Source organism: Gallinula chloropus, assembly GCF_964237585.1.
Source record: "Gallinula chloropus genome assembly, chromosome: 1".
Taxonomy (NCBI): Eukaryota; Metazoa; Chordata; class Aves; order Gruiformes; family Rallidae; genus Gallinula; species Gallinula chloropus.
In genome coordinates this window covers 25,099,266-25,123,506 of record NC_140085.1, presented here as the reverse complement: position 1 = coordinate 25,123,506, position 24,241 = coordinate 25,099,266, and the positions used below count along the sequence as shown (strand labels likewise).

The 24,241-nt window shown below is 42.2% G+C and overlaps 1 protein-coding gene across 1 annotated transcript in view; it reads left to right on the top strand.

The window, feature by feature from the left end:
* TBXAS1 (thromboxane A synthase 1) overlaps positions 1–24,241 on the top strand; it is a gene marked incomplete at both ends in the record, with an annotated part of 228,805 nt that overhangs the window by 27,751 nt on the left and 176,813 nt on the right. The window contains one exon of the mRNA XM_084262817.1: positions 23,239–23,332. Coding sequence (XP_084118943.1) covers positions 23,239–23,332 — 94 coding nt within the window. The remainder of the gene's footprint in view (positions 1–23,238; positions 23,333–24,241) is intronic.

The window sequence follows — 24,241 nt, the reverse complement described above, 5'->3', positions numbered from 1 at the left end:
AAAGCTTTGTTTTTCCCACTTAAAGGTGAGAGAGCTTGAACACAGAGAAATGATTTGCCACTGGTGCACAAGTTCATGTCAGAGCTAAGAGTGGACCTAAAATTTCAGGCTTTCTTGGCAGTGTGCTAGCTCTTACACATTATATTGTTTTTGTGTGAAAAATGACTACCATGAAACTATCTCCACTCCCCAGTGCTGCTGCAGTGTTTCCTGCATATTGATAAAAAGGAGAAACATCTATAATAAATTCTAGGAACCTTATTTCAATTGTTCTGCAGATGGTGATTACAGAACAAGGGGAAAGTTGTGGTAGCAATGAATGCCTTGTCATTGTCTGAAAGCTGACTTGGCTTGCCCATGCCTTTCCTGCCTTGCATTGTATGGTCTGAGCCAAGTTCCTAGTGAGCTTGATGCACAGGCAGTCTTCTACATAAATGTCTTGGGCTGCAAAGAGGAATATGCAGCATTCACCTCAACTTCGGGCCCATCTTGGGCTGTTTTTGAAAAGACAGTCTGCAGTGTGAGGTGGCTGCTGTTCTGTACTGCTAGAGAGAACAGCTTCTTCTCACGTTTCATCACCTGCCTATCTGCTGCTGCTCCATGCAGCTTCTTTCACCATGAGGGCCCCCATGCTGAATGATTAACATAGTTATTGGCCCTTGCAGATTGGGCAGGTACCCAGAAGAGGTGGTCTGGAACCACAGTGGGAGAAGGTGGGAGTCCGTGGCCCAAGCTTTGCTGGTACACTTGTGTTTTCTCACCTGTGCGAGTACCCAGTGGTACCACCACAGACTCTCCAAGTTGCCCTTTGAGCAGTGCCTGTGTCCTTGCTGGCTCTCCCAGATCTGGCACCAGCAGTGTCAGTCCCTCACTACCATGGCCAGCTCAGCGTGCATCCTGCTTCACAGCTGGTAGCACACTTCCAGCCATACCTTACAGTATTGAGACACCTTTCAGAAACAGCATGTGTATTTAGGGGGTGTGGGGGATGGGGGGTGAGGGTGGATGGAGAGAGAGGGGGAGGATTGTTTAAACTTTCTCCAAATAAAGGTTCATTCCTCACGTCTGTAGTTAATATTGATTTAACATATTTTTTTTTTGCTACAACTCAGTTTAACTCTCATCCAACTGTGGGAGCTCTAGTTTGCAATTGTTTGTGTGATTAATCCTTCTGTGTGTTTCTTCCATTGTATGCATAGTGGCAACTCTCACCTCGCACATCACACGCTTAAAAAATCCAGAATCCTGCCTAATTTGCTCTGTTGTACATACACATCAGTGTGGGTTTTTTTTTTTTGTTGTTTGCTGGGTTTTTTTAAACAAAAATATCCATTAAAACAATGCTGTAGTGTTAAAGTTATATCCCTCCCTCCTTCCCCTTCTCCCACACCTTTCCATCCTTCATAAACCCGTTAAAGGCATATATAATCATTTGGCTTTCCTGGCTTCCTGCCATATTTATTACGTGAACAGCAATGCACAACAGCACCTGTGAGCTTTATAAAGGTGTTATTCATCTGATGGGCTTGCGCGGCGCTTGGCATGGAGACGCGGGATACCTACAAATGAAGCGGGAAGAAATACCGAAGCCCTGCTTGTGGGAGCAACTGCGAGGAGCGTGGGAGGTGGGGTGAGGGGAATTTTTTGAGTTCAGGCCTCTTTTGTGTACTTTCTACTGATTGATGAAGGCAAAGCGCTCACCACAGCCACCACCCCCAACTCACTCCCACATACAGGCGCATTCTTGCCTATAGATCACGCTCCCCTCTGGATGAACACATAGAGGGCAAACGTGCCCTTAGATCTTACCCCTGGCCCATGTCTTCTGGGAAGAGACTGTCCTCCTGCCACCGTGCGTGCTTGAGAGGGGTGGCAGTGGGACCCAATTTCTGACTTCCCCCTGTATTCACGCTTGCGCATCGGCAGGCAAATTTGCTGTGTTTTACTCTTGCCTTTTTTGGCACATAAATAGGGAAACATATAAACATGGAAAATAGTTGACAGAAGCTTTCTGTCCCTGCAGGTATGTGCACACACCTGCACTGGTTTGTCTGGAAGTTTGACATTCTTTATACTGAAAGAATAAAATAGCTGCAAGTTTTTCTTCGTAGCTTTGAGAAATGTTCTTGCAATTCTTTGTCATTCCCTTTTAATGAAAGCCAAGGTGGTATAAATTAATTTTGAACTGGTATAAAGGTGTCTGCACCATGTTGTCAGCCATGAATTTAATCAGCAGAAGTTTTATGTGAAGGGCAAGAGCTACTGAAATTAAGTGCTCAGCATCTTCCTCCTGTATTCTGCTCTGTTCTCATAGTTTACATGCAGGTTGCCCTTATTTTAAGATCAGTGAGATTCTCTTGCTTGCAGACAACATGATTAATTAACTGAGGAGCAGTAATTCTGTAATCAGTAACCAGTGCAGAGTGTTAGCAGCCCAGATGAAACAGCCTGATTGTGTATCCTCTGGAGCACCATCATGGCCACTTCTACAAAGAGAGCCTGTGCTGGTGCTGTTGGGCAGCAGGGTGCGTTTCTGGAAGGGGCGGTGGGAGATCATGGTAGTGAAATCCCTGGGACCCAACAAAGAGGCAGACGTTGCCATCACCAACTGGAAGCCGGGCATAAACCTGAAGCTTCGCAGTGTTATGCCACCCCTCTAGTGTGAGTTCAATCTGTGATGGAGGAGTACTTTAATTTGAGATGAAGTGATTAAAAGAGCTGTGGATTTTTCCTCCCCTCTGCCAGAAGAGAAGCACCATCTGGCCAGGATAGGATGTGTCCCACCTTTCCATAACAATGCTCCTTCCTTGCTCTCAGAGAAATAATCTGGGCTTCAGGTATGATTCTGTGCTACATGGTGGTGATGTGCAGAGAGTATGAACAAGTGTGGTCCTTGATGGATGCAGCTTTTCTGGCAGAGCCTGAAGTGCTCTGATTCCCCTGGTAGAGGTCCCCTTGGTCCTGGGCACAGTGGCTTTGCTATGCTGCTGTGGAGCATGGTTTTGCTGGTTCAGGGTGTGTGGTTGATGTTGTGTACTGGTAGTCCTGTATCAGGGCAGATTTTGTACTACAGTCATAGTTCTGCCACGGCTGTGTGAAGATCAGGAAAGAGTGTAGGTTCAACCTTTTGGATATGGCAGTTTTAAGAGCCCTGTGATACCTCCCCTCCTGTCGCAGGCTCAGGCCAGCCCCAGTTCTGGGCCAAACCCTCAGCAGGAGAGACTGGTTAGGACAGCAAGTTAGATGAGAGTCGTAGGGTTTCTCAAGAAGCAGTTCTGGGTTTGTTTTCCCTGAAGCACAAATTAGGTTATTTTTTGTTCCATGGAAATCGGTGGAACTATGTTACTATAAAACTCTGTTAAGAAAGATCACACTTTAACACTGGACTCTAGTTTTTGGGGTGTAGGGGTTCTGGGTCTTTCCTAAGACTGTTGGTATGTCAGTAACAAAAGCCTGCATTTGGAATCTCATGTAGTTTGAGAAGCTTTAAAAGTATTTTCCACTTGATAAGGTCTGCTTTTGAGACTACACTGTGTTTATTACAGGTTATCAGATCACACCATTTATAATTTTCTCAGAAAAGCGATCAATTTCTTAGAATAAAATGGCATTGAAAAAAAAAACACTCAAGTGTTTCCTAATATAGTGCCCCTTAGCCTATCTGTCGAAGGGGTTTTTTTTCCCTTGTAATATCTATTTGTACAGTGCCTAAGTGCTGAAGTACATTTTCCCAGTGTTACGGTTTGCATGAAATGTAACTCAGAAAAGTGTAGTACACCCTCTACGATGGCTTAATATAAGACCTAAGCGCTACTTAGAGTTTAATGTGAGCCCTGTTTTGATGGGCTGAAGTAGGATACCTGCTGACTCTTTGCACAGTGATGAATTTCACCTCTACAGTTTGATTTGCAATTGATGTTAATAAGGGGATGGCTTACAGGGAAAGCAGTCAGCGTGAAGACAAGAGTGGAGGCCCTACCTTTGCCTGGAAACGATAATAGGTGGGGTGCTCTAAATTTGATATGGCTTTCTTATAGCTTGTGAAATATAGGAATGGGTAGGTCTGTTAAAAAAAGAAACAAAGGCATGATTTTTGCTTTCCACTGCCTGTTGTGCAGCCCAGCAATGAAGAGCAAAGTGAGACAAAGGTGGGTCACAGGCTGAGCCTAGAGAGGGGGGTCCTGAGATGCTGAGCCCAATACCCTGCGATTTCAGGCACTTGAGTGATCCCCTAAGCCCTTTCATAAACTGATAAAGCTTTAAAGCTCTATCTTATTAGGTGATTTTGGCTCTCCTATGTGAATGAGCTCAGTAACACATGTCCTTGTCTCCATGCCTCAGAACTCATTAATTTGAGGAATTTTTTTTAGGAGACCAGTAAGAGATGTTGTTAGGAAAGAGGGAAAGGAGCCAAAAAAATGAGCTTGGTGACCAGAATTTGGGAAAAACCTTTGCAGTGAGGCAGGTGGCTTACTCATATCTATGAAAACAGGAAAAAGATGGGAAGACCTATGGCTTCAGTAGGATGAGAGGGGACACACAAAAAGAGACGAAGTGAAAGATGTTGGAGAATGCTGTGTAATTTTTGAATTCATAAAAACAAAGATGAGAACACTTAGATTTCTCATTCTAATTGCAGAATATAAATGCTGTATTAAAGGCAAGGGTGCTTTTTTAATTCACTGATTGCAACTAGAAAGTCAGAAACAACATTAAAAAACAAGCAATGAGCAAAAGCCAGCAGTGCTGAGCAGTTGTGTGATACAGTGACAACCAGCAGATGCAGAAAGCAAACATCTGTTGTGCTGCCCAGCACTCACGGGCCAGCTTCTTGCCTGGAGAACAGGCCAGAGTCTGCATGTATATGGTCAAGACCTTGAAATGTCATTCGCAACAGGGAAGGGAACGTATCTGAGTCCTCTACAGCACCTCCATAGAGTGGTTCTCTATGGTACCAGAGTGTGATGCATGTACCCCAAGGGATGTGCAAGATAATGCATCAGAGTGCAGGAAAAATCTTTTTTTTGTACCATTAATTAACCCCCACACACACATCTTTATTTTACTCTTTCTTAATGTCAATTTTTGTATAAGCTTTGTAATGTACATAACTACTAATACTGTAGCACGTATATATAATTTATAAATAAGTACATATACATATATTGAGGGGGTGTACTTAGAAATGCTTTACTGTTAGGGTTGCACAGCCAGAAAGCTTTGTAGATCACAGATCTGTGGAGCCCTTAGAAACAGCAAATGTAGCAAATTAATTGATGGAATGCAGTATGAAAACATGGACAACACAGTTTTTAATGCAGATCTACAGTGTGCTGCAGACATTACTCCTCTGAAAGTCCTATGTAGTGATGTCCATCCATCAGACAAGGCCAGAGCTAAGATGACTTCTTCACGTTGGTTTGGGCTATGGCTGAGTGTGGTGGTGAAGTGTGGGTGTTGCCCATTTCTGCATCTGGCTAAGCATTTACGAAGGAGGAGGCATTGGAAACGGGATCAGTGCTGTCACAGTAAATTTAAGAAGTGGGTTAAAATGCTTATTTGGTAGTTGAGATGTAACCTCCATGTTGCCCAAATTATTTACATGCTTCACTCATGATCACACCAGTGCCCGTACAGCAAGGGCAAAATCTTTATATTGCCTTTATCATGCTGAAGCCTTGCCCCTGCTTTCCGTAAATGAGATTTTGTCGGCCCTTCTCATGCCCTGCAATACTTGTTATTCCAGCAATAGAGCCAATTAACACAGCCATATCAAATGAGATTACTTGCAGAGCGGGTCTGATCCAAAACCCACAGTGAGGTCAGCTGAGGAACTCCCATGGTCTTCAGCATACTCAGGGTACAGCCCAGGAGAAAGAGCTTGTTGAAATAGGGTGGTTGAATGAGTCCCTAGCTGTTTCCAATAGATTTGACTGAGCTGTGCTAACAGTTTTTCCCAACTGGAAAAAACCCACCAGATAACAGCATGTTTGCATACGGGCTTGCGCTCTCCTCCTTTCTCTCCCCCTCCTCCTGCATGCACATGTATTTAGCACAGAGACAGACGCGTGGTTGTGTCAACTAACTGACATGAAGCAGCATATTTCTGATAAAACTGGGACTCTGTTTGATGTAGTTGCAGTCAAATGTGCTTGATTTGAATAAGAGATTTTTTGAAATCTATTTTTATGCAGATTTTAAAGCCTGTAATGAGTCAATAAGACAGCTATTAACGCTTCAATCTTTCTGATACCCAGAATAAGATAAAGAGATGGATGAGACCTGGCTGTTGTAGATTCAGCCAGCCTTTTCATGCTCGGGTTAAGTTAACCCTGTTTTATACCCTGAGTTCATGTTTGAGTAGTTCCAAAATACTGCAAATGCGAGGTTCACCTACGTGAAGGACTGTTTAGGCGTGCTGAAATGTGCACAGTGATATTTCCCGATGCATCATTCCACCATTTCCACATTTATATCTCTCTGATCATCTCTGTTTTTCAAGGTAATCACACAGTAACTTTCACTGACCTTAAAAATTCTGTGCTCATGACTGTCCTCGTGTTTTCTCTGTATCGATCACAGCAGGCTTGAATAATGAGCTTCTATTTCTATCATTAGCACAGGCCATGGAAGCACTGTGTCCAATTATTTAAAAGAAAAATAAAATCAACAAAGAAAATGCTTGATTATATATTTTAGAAATTAATTTTGTGCTTTCATGTAAGGTCCCAGGATAAATCACATACACACTACATCTTTCATTTATTCTGCTTGCCCCTTTCAGGGTAGGATCTTAGTTAAACTTACTGAGAGCTGTCCGTGTACAAACACAGGATGCTATTGAATGTATGAAGGGTGCCTAATATTCACATATTTACTATTACTACATGTTCAGGACAAGTAATTATACATTATGGTGCAGATAATTAGGGGTTCATGTAGACACACACTTGGTAAAACTGTAGAGAGAGTTGTGTGTCTCAGCCATGTGAAAATTGTGTCTCTGCTCTTCAAATTACTACTTTTGAGGGCTGAAGAAATGTCACATGCAAGAACAAGTAGGGGAAACCCAACAGTTTAGCTGTTTCCTTGCAAGCCATCTGCTTTTTGCTGACTTGGCATTTCTCAGGGCTGGCCTACGGGTCTGTGTGTCAGTGAGATGGGCACCCCATTTTCTGGGCTCTCTCAAAGCCCTGGCCCCCTTTCTAAGAGATACACTTAGCAAATCCATCACTGTTCATCTCATCCGCCCTCTCGTCCGTTTTCCACTCCTTCTATACACTTATTTCTTCCTCCCATTGTTACTATGGCAGCAAACAGTCTCATCTGGGCCTCTCTGTCATCTTAACTCTTCTGGTCAATGTAGTCAAAATTTCTTTCCCTTCCTAACTTCAGGTGCCTTTATTTGGACACTGATGATTTCTCTTTTTTTTTCTTTAGAAAAGTTGTGTGCCTGCAACTTTGGAGAATCTCTGTGCAATGTCTAGTTAAGACAGTGCCCATTTATTTGAGTAGCTAAATGTGGATTTAGGAGCTTTGTCTTTCGACACCCGAGTTTGAAAAACGTGTCTGCAGGCAGTGATGCAAAGTATGTAATCTTTCTCCTTTGTGATGAGAGAAACACTGAAATACATTTCTAATAAAAGAGGATAATGTGATGTGGAATATGCAGCCTCTGGGTTACTTCTTGTTTTTTAATTAAATCCAGGCAAGTTTGTTTTGTTTAAAATCCTTGTAAGCGGAGAGTGGTGTAGGACTGGTTGTGTGCAGAACTGCTGGTTTGCTGCCCAAACAGGAATAAGATGGGGCCAATTCACTGGCAAGGTTGGATAACCCAGAGCAGCTAACATGGGTGCTGTAATTGTTGCATACTCAGGGTGCCTCGACTGCCTGAACTGACATACTGTCTTTCATAAGCACTAAATTATCTTAAAAACAAACACAAACTTGCACCATTTTAGAGACATGCAACCTGTTTTGTCAGCAGCCACAACTTGCCAGTAGAACAATAGGAGCCACCATAGCCTCAGATGACTGGTCTGAGGATGTTTCACAAAGGCCCCTGAGTCATCCGCTGTCTATTCATTGCAATGTTTCACCAACCAGGTGCAGGCAAATGAAAGACTCAGCTACCCTCTTACCAACACACCAGCTACTATAACTGTAAAAATCTCTTTGTCTAAGCTCAGTCACAAGGACTTCAGATAACCCAGTCCCTGGATTTTGTCCCATCACCATGTACTACCATCAAACACTTCTTTTCCTCTTCCTTCTTCTTTCTCCAATGCTGGTTTCTAACATCACAGGTCAGTCTTTTTTGCAGCTTTGCTCCGTAGGAAGAAAAGCTATGATAGGGTGCGTGTGAAAGCCTGTGCCAGTGGTCAAGCAACAGGAGGCAAATTGTGTGCACACACAAAAAGGACTACGCTCCACTGTAAAATACAACCCTGTTCAAAGAGACTTGTTTCAGAATCAAAAAAGCAACTGTTCTGCTAGCTCTGATCTGTCAGGAGAGAGGAGTAATAGCACAGCTTTAATTGTCAGGAGGTTTAAGCCCACAGGTGGCTTGGCCATAGTAGAAAGTCTCAGATGTATGATATGTTGCTAATGGAATAATTAATCCTGCCTGCATCTCATAGAGTGGTAAACCAGTGCAGGTATGGCTGCTGAAGGATATGGGGTGTTCTCTGGATGCTCATGTTTTGAAGAAAAGAACATACCTTGTGAGGCTTGGTACCTAGGAGCTGGTTAGAAGAATGAGTTGTTAAAGAAGAGGCTTGATTAGAGGTTTGCTATATCAACATGTCTTTTAGAAAGTTCTCTACTTTCTAAAATAATGTGATTGGGTGCACTGACTTTGAAATGGTAGGTTTTTGCAACTTAAAAGGCGCCTTAGGTTACTGGCAGTTACTATAAGCTGGTGGGCATTCTTTACAGATGTTCCTACATCTACACATGCTCATCTCAGTTCTTCCAGGGGGTTGTACTAAACTCCCTAATGATGTTGTGCTGTAGTTGGAAAATTCAAAGTGGTGACTGTGCTGTGGTTGTGCACAAGCAGAAGAAGGGTTCTTTTGTTGTTTTCCCCCTTTCTTTCAAAGAATCACTGTTATCAGTAGTTGTTTGGTAGTGGTTGTGTTGTTTTTTGTTTTTTAAATGATGATAATTCTTTTTTTATTGACTATTATTTTAAAGGTGGAGGACTTGTGGGCTTTATTTGGTACAGGAAGGGAGACTTGTCGTTCCTCACAGGGGTCTTTCTGTTGTCTCTAGATAGAAGGCTCCGTGCTCTAAAACATAGTTAATGAAGCTGCACAGTAGGATATAGGAGTCCAATAAGAACCAAATGCTAGATTCTAACAAACCTTTCTATACAGAAAAGCCTAAACACATCTGGGATGGCTTGGCCTGCTATCTTTGCTTAGACTCCCATTCAAAGAGGCAAAGTACTTGTCTTTGCATATAAGCTGTGGGCAGTTTCTAGCTAAAGCCTTTTTGTTGCTGCCTTTAGCTTTGTGACTGTACTGGTGTGGAAGGGGCCAGTTCTCTGACTTTGGCACTGATTTATATTGGTAGCACAAATCCTTCCCTGACAGAAGAGGAGGAAAATAGTCCCTCTTCCATCAATAGCAAACAATTAGAGCAGTAGTTAATCACTTGTTTATTTATAGATCAGGATGATCTATATTTCCATCCAGTTTGACTTTCTGTGTATTCAGGCTCTCCGTTTTCCTTTAGACTTTGTAAGAGGAAGTGCTGTGTGGTGACTTCCATGGTGGGATAGGGAAAATGCCAGTGAATTGAGATAAAGACAGCTTAATATGACAGAAAGATAAGAGAATAAGAATAATAACCATGAAAAAAGGAATATGCAAGTGATGCATAGCACAATTTCTCACCACCTTCAGACCACTGATGCCCAGCTAGTTAACCATACTACAGTCCAAACTTCTAGCTTTCCCCAAGTTACATACTGAGCATGATGTCATATGGTATAGAATATCCCTTTGACCAGTTTGGGTTAGTGGTCCTGGCTGTGTCTCCTCCCAGCTCGTTGTACATTCCCAGCCCCTCACTGGTGGAGCAGTATGAGAAGCTGAAAAGTCCCTGATTTGGTGTAAACATTGCTGAGCAACAACCAAGATATCAGTATGTTATCAACATTACTTTCATCCTAAATCCAAACACAGCACTGTATCTGCTACTGGGAAGAAAACTAACTATCCCAGATGAAAGCAAGTCAATCTTCATAGTTAGAATCCTGCTGATTAATACCTTATGGTTATTGGCAACATTTTGTGGCCAAGTACTGAGTCAAATTTTAGCTTCTTTAGTTTGGTGTCATGGTAATTCTCCATGTAGTGTGAGGCCTTTAAGGCAAGATGCTATGTGGTTTATCAACTACACCTGTACCCTTGCCAAAAAAAAAAAAACCAAACAAAACCAGCCCAAAATGAAAGGCTGCCTGACAATACTGCAAGGCATTAATTATATTTTAAGCCTCTCTTCAAATTCCTTGATGGTGGCATCCCAAACTGATAGTTCCATTATTTTATGTAAGGTTGATGTCAGGTTAATTGACCTATTACCACTTCTCTTCCCTTGTCCCTTTACATTTTGGGATTATGCTTCCAGTCCTCTAATTCAAAGATTTTTATCTATAGCTTTTTTTTGCCATGAGTGGATATTTCAGTCTAGCTTCACTGAGCACAGGCACTGAACTGCCCAGCGGTAGGTAGAAGTATCTGTCCAGTGGTTAGCTCCTTAGGGACAAACTGATGCAGATTTGTAATGAGACTAAAAAAAAAAAAATCATTGTATTAGCACAAGCAATATACAAATTTAACTGTAAAAGTTAATGAACCTGTTTCTTTGCATCAGAGTCTCTTCCTTATTTATGGCTCAAAGTATTCTGGAGGATCCTGCATCCCCTCTCCAGCACGTGACTTCTTTAAAACTTTGGTGGAGAGAACCTTTCCTTTTGACAAACCCCTTTTTTCATGCCAGGATCTCTGTAATTTGTATCATGCCTTACTCTTACTCTTCTGCTCTCGATCCCATTTTGATTGTCAGTCCTTTTATTTTTATCAACTTCTTAATCTCATTTAAAGCTTCTGTATATCAGCATCTAGTTTCTTTATTCAGCCTCTGGAAAGTATCACTGACCTGCACTTGCCACGAGTGTGAAAAAACCTGTTTTCTCTGGGATTCAGCTGTCCCCTTGGTTCTTTTTGAAGGTGAATTGTTCATGGTAATGACTCGTTATTGCTACCTCCCTGTGGTATTTTAGTTCATTGTGGCAGTTAAAAAGTAATCGACTGACAGAGAGCAGACTTCCCTCTGCTTTAGGGGACCCGGTGATGATGATTTATTTATCGTTTTCGTTTCAGCAGGAGCTATGAACCCCTGTCAAAGATCAGGGCTCCACTATGCACGAGAAAGCTGTGCAGTGCAATGGAAAGATGGTCGCTGTCTCAGTCAATCTGCAGTTGAGGCGTTGAAGGGTTTTGCTTTCACGTGCCAGGAGCATTTGAGTCTGTTCAGCTGAAGGAGAGAGTATGAGCTGGGACAGGGGTCCAACACCAGGTCCTCGGAGGGATGCTGTGAAGGGGGTCTTTTAACAGGTTTGTATGGTACATTACTCATGCAATGGCATGTCAGATGTTAAAAGCCCGAGTCAAAGGAACGGGCAGCAGTAATGGACTTCCTTACAAATTGCATCCAGGAGCCTGCCATATAAACAGTTTGGGAAGGAACGTGACCAAGAATATTCAAATGACCTCTCCCTGTCATGTGCACAGCTGTTTCATGGAGAGGAGGGCGACTGTGGCTGTGTGGATTATGGAAGATCCAGAAAAGCAGGCTGTAGAGTAAGCTGTCATACGCTATGACAACAGAGTTGCAAATCAACTCTGTTCCAGGAAAGCCATTTCCATGTCTGCCTCTACATGAAAATTATCTGACTTGAACAAGGGTTTCTTTATAAAGTTAAGAGAATTATTCCTAAGGATTGGAATTTGCCTGTGTCATGGAGGAATGGTCAGAATGGACTTCAGAGTGCAGTCTGAAGATGAGATAATGTGCAACAAGCAGACTTTTATAACCAGCAGCCCAGAAAGGAACATGTCAGCTTAAAAAGTGTATTTCTGTCTGAACAGTCCAACCTGCTGTTTTACAAGTAATGCACAGCATTACTGCGTTTGTCAGTGGCTGAAGAAGGAAAATACCTTTCAGTCCATTCTGCTCTGGCTTCCACACTTCGTGGATACCCAGTGGTGCTCCTCCAGCATGTGGTTGGTTGCTCAGTCTCCTTACAGCTTGAATGGGTGATTTAGAGCTCCAGAAAATCCAAATTGCTTTTGTTTTGTTTTTAAACTGTATGGCACTTGAGAGCAGCCCTTGAGCCCACATTGTTTTTAAGGCAGTATTTTCCGAGTTCAGAGACTCTCCTTGAAGTTTGCTTCCTGCAATCCTTTCATCCAGTCTGTTTGAAATTCTGCTTTTCCTTTGGCTTTGTTTGGCATCTATTCAGCTACCTTCTGTTTTGTAGTAGGTATCAGCCTTTGTCAGTGGCCCACAATAGCTTACTTGGGCTGGTGATGTTGATTGACTGCTCAAGCATGCTGAAAGGTGACTGAAATAATCTCACTGCTCTGTCTCATGCCTGTGGTTGCTAAAGGGTATTCTGCTAGTGTTGAAGTAGGGAATAGAAGTTATGCATACTCCTTGCTCTATCTACTTTGTCTCTGAGAGGATGAATTCACATTATGAAAAGGACTGAGGTACCCCTCTTTCCTGTGGGTTCAACTCTTGTCAATCCATTGGGTACTCAAGAAGTCATGAATGTGTAAAGGAAAAGAGGAGGCTGAGTTTATTTTCTATATTTCCACAAGCCTTTGAGCCCCACTTTTGAACTTCCACTTGCTGTTCATGTGTAGGAGCCTTGCGGTTGGAAGGATTGTCTCTTCGTGCCTTCAGAAATTAAGGATGTTGTCCCTTGGGGACCATAGTGCTTGGCTCATTTTCATCAAGGGAGCTCTGGATGCTCTTCACTTTAGTTCTAGTGGTATTAAATCAGTGCAGCAAAATGCAGAGCTCTGGACTTGCACAGTTTAGATGCATGTGTGGTAGATTCTCTTGTTCAATTCTGGGGCTTTGCAGCCAGCACTGATGCTGTTTTGTGATGTAGCAGGTTGTCATTTGTTCCCAGAAGCATTCTCACTTCCAGTGGGTCCTTCTATACTGCTTCATGTGACTGCTTCAGCCACCTGCCAGGAAATGGGATCACTGCTCCAGAGGTGTTTGTGCCACCCTTGTACCCAAAGTGTAATTTAATAATTTGTGGTGGCTTTTATTTGTTACAGGGATGAAGGAAAATGAGAGAAACAGAGCAATGAAAGCCTCCACAAGAAAAGAAAAATAGAGGCATCTTTTCTCCTTGTGGCATTAGAGTACTCTCACTTTTCAACTCATGGGGAGCAGGCAGAGGCTCCAGTATTAATTTCAAGTTTATCATAGGCTGTCTGGTATGTGCAGTATTATAGCATCTTTCCTGTAATTATGGGTCAGACAACGTTGTCATTGTCACCCACCCTACTATAATGGATTAGAACTTGGATAAAACAACTAGCTGTGAGCTGAGATTTTTATGTGTGCTCTCAGACTGAGAGCCAGCACTTCCTTTATTTTTAATCTGGCGTGCTTAATTATAGGCGGGTCTGAGAGCACCACAAATTAAGGTTGTGTGATGCTCTCATTATACAACTCTTTGCAATTGCCTACTGCTTTATCAAACTCTAAGCAACTGGGCTTGAAGTTTTCCAGGGTTGGTGTCTGCCTTAGGTGGAATTATTGAAAAATTTCAGTCAAAATGAGCTCCATAATTTTTGAGACAAAGGCTAAATAAAAATGTTGATTTGTTTGTTTTATTTTTGGGAATCTTTCTGTTTGGGTTTTCTTTTTTTATGATGCTTTAGAGGTGGTGTTTGATTTTTATATTAGCTTTGATGCAGGGATTCAATATTTGGTGAGAGGAGGTGGGTTTTGTCAGTCTGTGTACTTTCTGCCTTTCTCATGCAAATTTAGGCAAATTGTAAGTCTTTGAAAAATTGCAGTTAGCACACATTCACTGCAATCTCTCGTGTTTATATATAATTTTAAGCTAATATTTGTGATTCTGTCTTTGCTATGCACATTCCCACCCTTTTGACTGTGCTGAGGATTGACCAAGCAGCAAGTCCCTGAGAGCAGTTCCACTTGCTCCAGTTACAGGGACTGAGAAATGCACTTTTGCAATGGGTCACCCATGGCATAGCATCAGTGAGGCCTGGGCACAAGAATTGCAAGAGGGGATCTTGTTGCACTTCCCCACCATCCTTTTTTCCCCTCGACTCACCCACTCCTCATGCGCAGCACTGCTGGGGCAGTGGGAAGGGCTGTGTGTCGTGGGTGTTGAAGCAGTGAGAAAAGAGGGGACCTGTGCAAGCAGTCCTGGGATAAATTGCTGCATGGGAGATGGTGAATGGGACTGTGTTGGGAAGGGTTTGGCTGGGGAGCTCATGATGAGAGGTAAGGCAGAGACTAGGTGAGGGGAGCAGTGAGGGTCTGCTCGAGTGAGAAGCAGAGATTGGGGGTGGGAGTAGCAACAGGACCATGGATGAGGAGGAGTGGGAAAGTGGCAGTGCTGCCAGAGGAGCAGATGAGGGCTCACTGGTGAGATGTTAGCACCCAGCAAGGACCCTAGCATTTTAGTTTAGGAACTCTTCAATTTTGCTGTTTTTTCTCTCTGAGGAAGTATTAGAAAGACCCTCTGGCAGGCTGTGCCTCCCAGCTCCCTTGTGTGAAAGACAACCTGCTTCTTCTGTCAGCTCCACCATTAGCTCACTTGGCAAAGGTCTCTGCCATAGTCCTAGGGTCTTTTGATGACCCCTGGGGATGCAAAGTGATGCAATGTGATGGATTTTTAATGAGCTTTGAAAAACCTGAGAACTTGCACAGAAAATTGCATCAAAGACTTGTTATTGAGGTTGTAAAGTCAGGCACACATGTTAGGAAAAGCCAGAACATAGTTGGGCTGTGGACCATTAATTCTATCTCTCTATACGCTATGAAATGATCTCTGATGCACTGATCACATCTGTTTCTGGTCGCCAGGACCTCTGGATGGATAGTGGGCCCTTGATGTTAACTTAAATAAAATAATTGTTTCATGTGCTGTGTAATCATGAGGTCAGTCTCTGTTTATCCAGAGCTGACTGAAGGAAGGTGAATTGTCCCTGCTATCTGTCAGAGCTTCTCATTTGAGACTATAAGTGGGGAAGATGCTTGGAGGTTTGTTCCAGTAACTCTTTTTGCCTGTGCTTTAGCGCCTGCCATTGTGCCATATGTACACTGACAGACTGGTCTCAAAAATGAAGGAAGGACTGTGTTCCCCACAGCACCTTCAGTCAAGAAAGATGTCTTGGGCCCAAAAGCACTGGGAGCCTCTTGAAGTAATTATGTCTTTCCCAGGCCTTTTCCTGGCAGGGTGTGTCTCCTTGCAGCCCTTGTGCCAGCTGGTCCAGCGCTGAGTGTCTCTGTATCTACTCTTGCAGTTGAGGAATGTAGTAGAAGACCTGAACTCTAAAATCAGTTCCCTAACAGCAACAGACACCGAGCAAGTTGCCTGATAGACCAGAACTGGATGGAATAAAAAAATGAAAGGCAGCTGAAGTACATATGTGCTAGTGGGAATCCAACTTGGCTTTGCCTGCAGAGCACATCATGGCTTGATGTGCCTGCTAGATAACATTTCAGGAATGCAGCCACCATAGCGTTGCAACCCCTTTTTGACCCTATGAAGGAGTGAGCCAGTGGCCTACTCAGTTTCTCCTTTATGAAAAGCCACATTGATGAGGTTCCCAAGCAGACTTTCCTCCCTTGATTTAAACATGAAACTAAGTCCCTCATCCATCCTGGTATTGAAGAATGCTTGAGATGCACACAGAAACAGGTGCCATGTCTTCTGCAAATTGAGTTGCATCACTAGGATATGAACTTGCATAACAATTATGTCTAATTAAGCTGAAACTTCATGTCCTTTTAATTTTGCAATTAAGATATCCAATTAGAAAATTAAGATATATAATTACATGGGGAGAAAGAAAAAATGATGAAATTTTCCTCTGGTTTCTGGAAATTGTGTTTCTGGCGTTGTGCCTGCTTATGCCAACTTCAGTCTTCCTGGCTGAAGCAAGAATGTTTACAACCTTGAGGTGGTACCATTTTCTTCTGTGTGCCTCACAATATCTGTGAGAATAAATAGGGGGAAGAGGAAATGGCTCTTTAAGAAAGGTATGGTGCCACTGGTCCTGGGGAGTGAAAGACAGGGTTAGCCTGTGGTTAAGACAGGGAGCTGTGACACAGGAGCTGAGCTTAGCTGTCAGCTCTGACCTGGGCTTCTTGCACACATCGTGTATGGCCTCAGGTATGCACCTGACCTCAGGTCTGCTGTAGACACCACTCCTCCTGGTGAGGAGTCTGCCCTTTGCATTCACATGGTGTGGAGGTCCCACACCAAACTCTGTGGCTGATAACCTCCAACATTTTGTTTAAAGGTGTTGAGCCAAGATGAAGGCCTGAAGCTGTGGATTTATGACTCTTGTTCTTTTGCTCTTTATTTGGAAAAGTCACTGCCCACTGTGAAGGGGCTGAGAGAGGTGATGAAAAGTTGTCATTGGCCTGCTGTATGGACCATCTGTCTCTCCCAAGGCTACTCTGGAGCATGGTGAAGCATGTTGCTTTTCTGTGTGGGCTTTTTTATTTAATTGGCCTTGATTCACTGCTTTTCTTTAATTATTTTTTTTAAATCAAAGCAACCCCCAAAACTTTCAACACACCTCCAGCCTTATTACAACCAATCTCTTGGGCCTATCAGGTCTCTTAAGATAGGAGAAAAGAAAAAAATTGTTCAGCAGGCCAGGACAGAATGGATTAAAAAATTATTGTTAGTGGATAGATGAGGTATAAATTTAATATTGGACATATAATTTGCCCTTTCCTGCACATTATTCCTGGTGCATTAGCAAATGTTTTGGTGAAATAATAATCCTATGGTCATTTAGCTTTTGCAGCTGGAAAACATCTGCCCCTGTGGAGGCAGATGGTGCAAGTGTGTGTAGTGTCTGTCTTTTTCTTGTGCAATTATGTCAAAATTAAAACACTGGGAGTGCATGCAAGTGATTAAGGAGAGCAAGTGCTACATGGAAGTTCTCATTATCTCTGAAACCGGTAATACAGTCCAGCAAATTCATACTTAGAAAGTATAGATTTGTTGAGCTTGAAAGTGAAATTGGAATACTCAAATAATCTTGTCCTAAACTGGGTAAATTTTCATTTGAAGCTTCAGTACCTCTAGAATGTACTGAGATTATACTTGTGGATATTCTGTGTCATTTTGGGGGGAATAGTAATAATCCCTTACTCTGAGCCCGATGTTCTACACAACCAAGTATATTTCTTTTCAGCAAAACCCTCCATTTTTTTTTTCCAGGGTACTGCTAGGTAACAGTAAAGGGCAGTTTGGTAAACCTTGCTGTCCAAGGTTAGCACAGCCTCTAAGAGGGACTTAAACTTCCTCATTTTTCTTTCTTCTGTTTTGTGGAGAGTGTGCTTTAGGACTTACTTGTCCTTTTGGTATGGACAGTGGATTTAATTTTGTGTTGTGTATTTCTTTGTTCTATCAAGTACTCTTTCTAGGCATAATGACCAGAGGCAGGTGGTATCCGTCTGAGGTGGTGGTATCCACTTTGGCTCTGATACTCACCCACTTGCAAGACCTGGGGTTTGTGTGTTCCCCTATCAGAACGGGACCAGATAATGATTTTGCAGCTAAAGTATCCTGACCATCAGACAAGAGAAAAGATTTGTCTGATGGCACTGCTCCAGTGACCCTGCTGAAATATTTTTATGCAAAATTTCCCAGAGAAGGCTGAAAGAAGGAAGTCTAACTCTGTAGCTAGCCCAGGGCGGATATCAGTGTTTTGGTGAGACTCTGTAGTCTAGGCAGTGCTCCCAGGCATGTTTGAATGTTTTCATATGAGCTATCATTTTAATGTTGGGGAGGCTACTGTTGCTTTGTGTATTATCACTACTTTGGGAGCAAAACACACCCTAGTGGTAACTGGGATCTGGCATAAGTATATGTAAATAGAGGCAAATAGGTGAAAATGCCTGATAATTATCTCTTGTTTGGTAGGAATGATTTCCATTATCTCGGCAAAATACTTTGTTTTCTCTCTGCCTTCCGAAAGAACACACCTCCCAGCTCCCAACAATGAGATTAAATAACACCATTTCTTTATCGCTGTCCTAGTTTGTAGCTTTCAGATACTATTAGGTGGTGCGTTACTTAGATGTAGAAGGAATGACGCACTTTCTGTGCTGAGAGAAGTTTGGGGTAATTTCAGTGGCATGTTGAACTCTATGATGTAGAATTGGCAAGCCTGCAATGTTATCTCCCACACAAATTGATTGCACTTAATGGTAGACTGTATAATGCTTTTTCTTGCAGTACTGATCAGTACTGACCTGGCTGGGAAGATGGCTCATTCTGTTGACTATACATCCATCACAGTTTATGTTAATTATCTGTTGATTTTTAACACTTTCTTTTGTTTTTTGCATGGTGTTTTGGGGAGGGAAGTTCATATCTCAGGGAGTTTAAATCTGCCAGGCTGACCTACAGGAATGCATTTGGCACGTTAACTTTCTTTTAACAGTAGTGTTTAGTATATACAGAGAGCATCTAGCTCTGAGAGGCCATTTGAACATCTTCAAAGAGTTATTGAATTGTTTATTGATCTACTTCATTACTGCTGTTCCTCTGGTTCCTTTTGATGTCTTGTCACTTTGTTCAAAATATAATGCCAGGGTTTAAAATTAATAGTTGTGCAGGAAGCCCTACATGTGTAAATATTAGGGTATGTTTCTCCTTTGAGTGAGAATGTGCTAGATTGTCCAGTAAATATTGCTGCCATCAGAGTTTTATCCTTTTTCCTGCTCTTCCCTTTGCACAAAGACTCCTTCCTCTCTTCCTCTTAAGGAAACTGAAGTTTCTAAGGTTTTACCTTTTAGATCTTATAACAGTCTAATCTCTTATTCCACCATTGGAAGCTAACAAACTAGTTCCTCAATTAGGAAAATAAATTTGATCAGTTTTTCCTCTTTCCTTTTAATATTTTCCCTGTGTGTCTCATATTTGTTAAATTAATGAATTAAAGTGCTTTGTGTTTTTTTTTCCCTTTTCTTTAATTTATTTAATCACTTTTTAAAGCTTTTTAAGCTCCTGAAATAGATGACAACCCATGGCAGGTTGTTCCATACTTACCATATTGATTATTTGGAGAAGTGCTCGACTTTTAATCCTTCAATGTGAATATTAATGTGTAGAATTTTTTTTTAAATAGTGGTTAATAATTCTGTATTTATTTTCTAAGCCATGCATGATCTTGAATATATTTGTCATAACCTGCATCAGTTGCTGCTTTTCCCAGAGTTAAGATTGTAGCCTGTTTGCTTATTTCTTGTGCAGAAGTTGTTCCGTATCCTTGTCAACTTCTGCACCTCTCAGTATCTCTTCTATTTGTAGATTTTGCATTTCACTTAACTCTTCTGGTCTGTTGGCTGCTCTACCCTTAGTGTGCACCCACAGCAACAGCAGGAGCTTGCCTGATATCAGATTAATTTCTGTGATAAATTAACACAGAAGTGTGTTAAGTGGCAGAGTGAGAAATAAGACTTCCCGCTGGTGATAAGGCAGGCTCAGAACCATTTCATTTAGACAGGCAGCATCTCCAGGCAAACATCTCGTGACTGCCTACAAGGCAACCCTGCCTGTTTGCACTCTTCCAGCTTCCAGCCCACCTCCCCTTCCCAGCAGCAAAACCCAGTTGCTGTTTTCCCAGCGCACTTGGTACGGGGCTCTGTGATTTACTGGCCGAGCGCCTGTCATGAGTAGCCAAACTGCATAGATCACGGAATCACAGACTGTTAGGGGTTGGAAGGGACCTTGAAAGATCATCTCGTCCAACCCTCCTGCCAGGGCAGGGTCACCTAGATTAGGTCGAGTTATCAGTTGTGTCTGGCTGAAAAGGCCAAGGTTTGTGCTGTGAAGCTGTCAGACTCGGGTATTGCTGATGTTTATTGTGTGTTGCACAGGACTACCATTTGTTTTTTCTCTTTTAAAAAAGAAGCCTCTGAGTCACTCCTTCCTCTGTCTCCCCCACCCAGAATGGTGGGAATGAGCTGCAATATTGCAGAGGTGAGAAAAAAGATTCTTAAAATAATATTTAAGATTGCAGAAGCTGTTACACTAGAAATGGCCAAAGTCAAGATGACCTGTGCAATGTTGGATCTTTGTGCGTGCAGCAACATCAGTCTTCAAGCACTTTGCATACTGCTTTCCTTTCTGCAAAACTGCAGATATTTCAACAATACCTGAAATATTGTGAAATCGTAGGGTTGAAGTAGATGTGTTTATTGATATGTCTTTTTTTTTCTTGCAGGTCCTACCCTTTCTTTGTTGTATTTTAGTGTGTGGCTTGACTACAGCACTTCTGCTTCCATCTCATTGCAAACTCTGTTTCCTTGCCTTTTGAAAACCTACTTCGTATGTGACTGAATTGGAGAAAACCATGTTAGGAGGGGGAAAAGGAAAGCAAATCCTCAGCTGTATGGAGCTGCTGGTGATGTTCAGGAGCTGACAAAGATGAGCTGCTCATCTAAGCATAAATAGTCTTTAGAGTCTGGGTGTTTCTCCCGCCACACTCATTAGTTCTGCTCCTCTTTAAATTTTTGGTGATCAAATTGTTTAGTTTGTGTAGTGTAAGGCTCTGTTGTGGTCACTTTTCACTTCACAGTACTTGAAGACCAAGAGTCTACAGGGTGTCTGGTCAACAGTGAAGTCAGCAGTTAACCCAGCCTGGGTTTTAGCGATCTGCAATGTATGTTACACTGAAAACATCCGGTATAAAATGCCACAAAATTGATGGGTTTCCATTGAGAGAGGTTTTCATTTTTTCCACTGCTTACACACTGAAGATGAGGACTTTGCTATGACATAGACAGCTTAGGAAGATTTCAAACAGCAGCAAAAAAAATCCTCTCTTTGGGGAAGAAAATGTATCGTGTAGGCTGTGTGTTGTTTTGAAGGTAAAACAATTTTTCCCCCAAGAGTACTAGCTGTTTCAATAAGGAAAAACTCTTACACTTTTTTAAAGCAGTTAAATAACTACAAAGTCAATAATATGTATAAAATGTGTAAGAAATGTCGACTTCTGTGCCTTTATTCCATGATACCATGTCATACTGAAATAGTGCCCTTGCATAGACTGAAGACACATCATTTCTGCTGAGAGGGTTTGTGTTTGTGGAGGTTTTTACTGCCCCCCCCGCCCCCCCCCCCGCCCCCCCCCATTGTTGCTATTTAAAAACTATCAAAGCTGTATCTTCTGATTATGAATTTGGTAAAATATCCTCACAAAAGAAAACCTATTAAGAGCACAGGTAGCACGCGACAAGAAATCTCTGGAAACAGAAGAACAAAAACCTACAAACTTGATACTTAAGTTCCATTCTGCTTTGCAGGTCATGTGAGATTTAATTATCTTAATTTTATATACTTAATTTCACAACATCATCCTTTTTTCCCTTTTCTGCTTTTTCTCTTTCTGCTTTTCCCTTTTCTGCTGCCCCTTGCTGGAGGAAAGGACCGCTTTCTGGTCCTTTCTTCTCTTCTCTCACCACTCCTCCCTGATCCCCAAGAATTGTGTGCTGTTTGCCTACTAGGTTAAACCATAATACTCCTGCTTGGATCATATAGGACATTTCAAATGAGATGTGTCAATTATTGGACCTGAAGGAGAAGAGGTCCAAGTCATATCAATGGGTTAGCATAGTTAGGAGAGTCAACAAGGCTGTACACAGGGATTAAGAGGGACCCTCAGGATCTGGGGGCACTCAGATGACTTGCAGACTTGATAGACTAAAGTGGTTGATATCATGTCCCCTATGTGTTTCACAGTTTTTATTTTGCACTAGATTTAATTTGCTCCCCAGGACTGAACAGTCTCACCGCACTTGGGTTTCAAAGCTAATTGACTCCTTGTTAGTTCTGAACCGCCCTGGTAAGAGACGGATTGGAGCAGAGCTTCAAGTTCAGTTTCCTCTCAAAAAAGTGTGGTTGCATGAGCTAAAACTGCCCCCAACACTGAACCATCGTGGGAGAGCTTTAAAAATATACTGTTTTTCTGAGCAAAGGTGTTAATATAGGCACAGTCTGTATAAAACTTAAAGATCTTTTGCCCTGGCCCTCCTGGTGATAGTGTTCAGCATGATAGTAATCAGTGTTACCGTGTCTTTGGCTCATCAAAGCTGCTGCTGCTGTTAGTTCCTGCTCTTTCAGGTTTCACTAATTGAAGTCCACTGACTTAAATCCATTGTTGTATTAAGAAAGGGGGAGGGGAGGAAAAAAAAGACTTTGGGGTCGGGGGTGTTTTTTCTTTTTTTTTTTTTTTTTCTTTTCTCCTCTAGTATTGTCCCTGTCAACATGCTGCAGTTTTATCTGAAACAAGGGATGCATGAAGCTTTTCAGTCTGGGTTTTGTTTCCCTGTATTTTTTTTATCTTTGTTTAATTTGCTGACTGGCAGCTGGAAAATCACTTAATCAGCATATCTGGCCCAAATACTAGGCTTGACTTGAACATACTGACAGTGTCTTGGCTCATGCACAACTGAGACTAGTTTGAATTCTTGTTCTGTGATCTGTATAGGTAGCGGTGATGGAAGAAGAAAATAATAGTCTTGAGATCTGTCTTGTCCCCTTCCCAGCTGTACCACAGTAGTCAAAACCCAAATGCCTATTTGGATCTTGTTTGTAACCTCATGTAGCTTTAGAGAGCCACTTCTGGCTTAGAAGACCCTTTGTGGGAAGGGGAGCAGCTCTCTCTTTCCACTGCTCAATTTCCAGGCCTGTGTTTGAGTCTCTTTGTTCTTTTGCCCTCTCTGAGGCACTAGTGTATTGCATTTTTTGATGTGACCTAAGGAGCTACTGGGCAATGTCACCACATTGGCAGTTCTGTTTGGCCCACACAAAAACATCTTCTCCCTCTCTAAATCCAGGGAAATCATCTGAACCAGTTACTATGGTAAATTCTATCATGACAAGATCCAAAATTAACTTACTACCTTATTTTTTTCCAGGTACTCGACATCTGCATTCTCCAAACTAAGCAAAGTAGGGATCCGACATCCTCCACCTCTTCCTTTCATTGGAAACCTGCTCTTTTTCCGTGAGGTAAGCCATGTCTTATTTTATATGTGTCCAAAGGAATGGGAAGAGTGGATACGTGGTAGGAGGAATTGAGGAGAATCCTGCACTTTAACGTGACCATCTCCTTAAACATCTCCTGGAAAGAATCACAGAATGCTTTGGTTTGGAAGGGACTGCAAAGACTGTCTAGTTCCAAACCCCCTGACACATGGGCAGGGACACCCTCCACGAGATAACAAAACACTGGTTTTTGAGTGAATTGGTAGAAGCAGTTGTGTGCAAACAGTTCTAACTTCAGGGTAAAATAAGCTTGAGGGGAAAAAAACCAACAGTGTAAGCTCTTGCAGCTAATTACTTGAGCTTTTCCAAGAAAGTTCATGCCCTCAGTGAAACAAACTTAGTTATGTGAATAGAGCAGATTATGTTAACTAGCCCCAACTGGTTTGTTCTGAGTGGTTTTGGCTCCTACGACCTTTCTGTTTGCACTTTTGCTGATTGTACACGTTCATTTTAAAGCTGTTACATTGCTTGCTCCTAAGCAACAGCTGGAATTAGGTACCACCAAATGCCATTGCTCTGCGCCCCGCAATGTTGCCATCCTGGACTGGGAGAAGGGAGGGTGGAGGGAAGTACTGAGATTCTGCTTCCAGATTTCGTTCCCTTATTTTTCTCACCCATCCCCTTAGTCTGCTAATGCTGGGTTTTGGGGTTGTTTTTTTGTTTTTTAATTATTATTCCTTGCTCAATTTCAGTAATGCTTCTGAGGGTCCAAGATATTTTAATAATGAGGAGCTGCCATTTTTCTAGTTGGATCTTGCAGTAAAATCTCTTCAGTTCATTTCTGTTGCAGTCCAACAACTTTTCAGGAATTCTGGGCTAACTCCAGCTCCTGCCCAATTTCCTCTTTTAAGTGCATGGTCATCAATATCCATG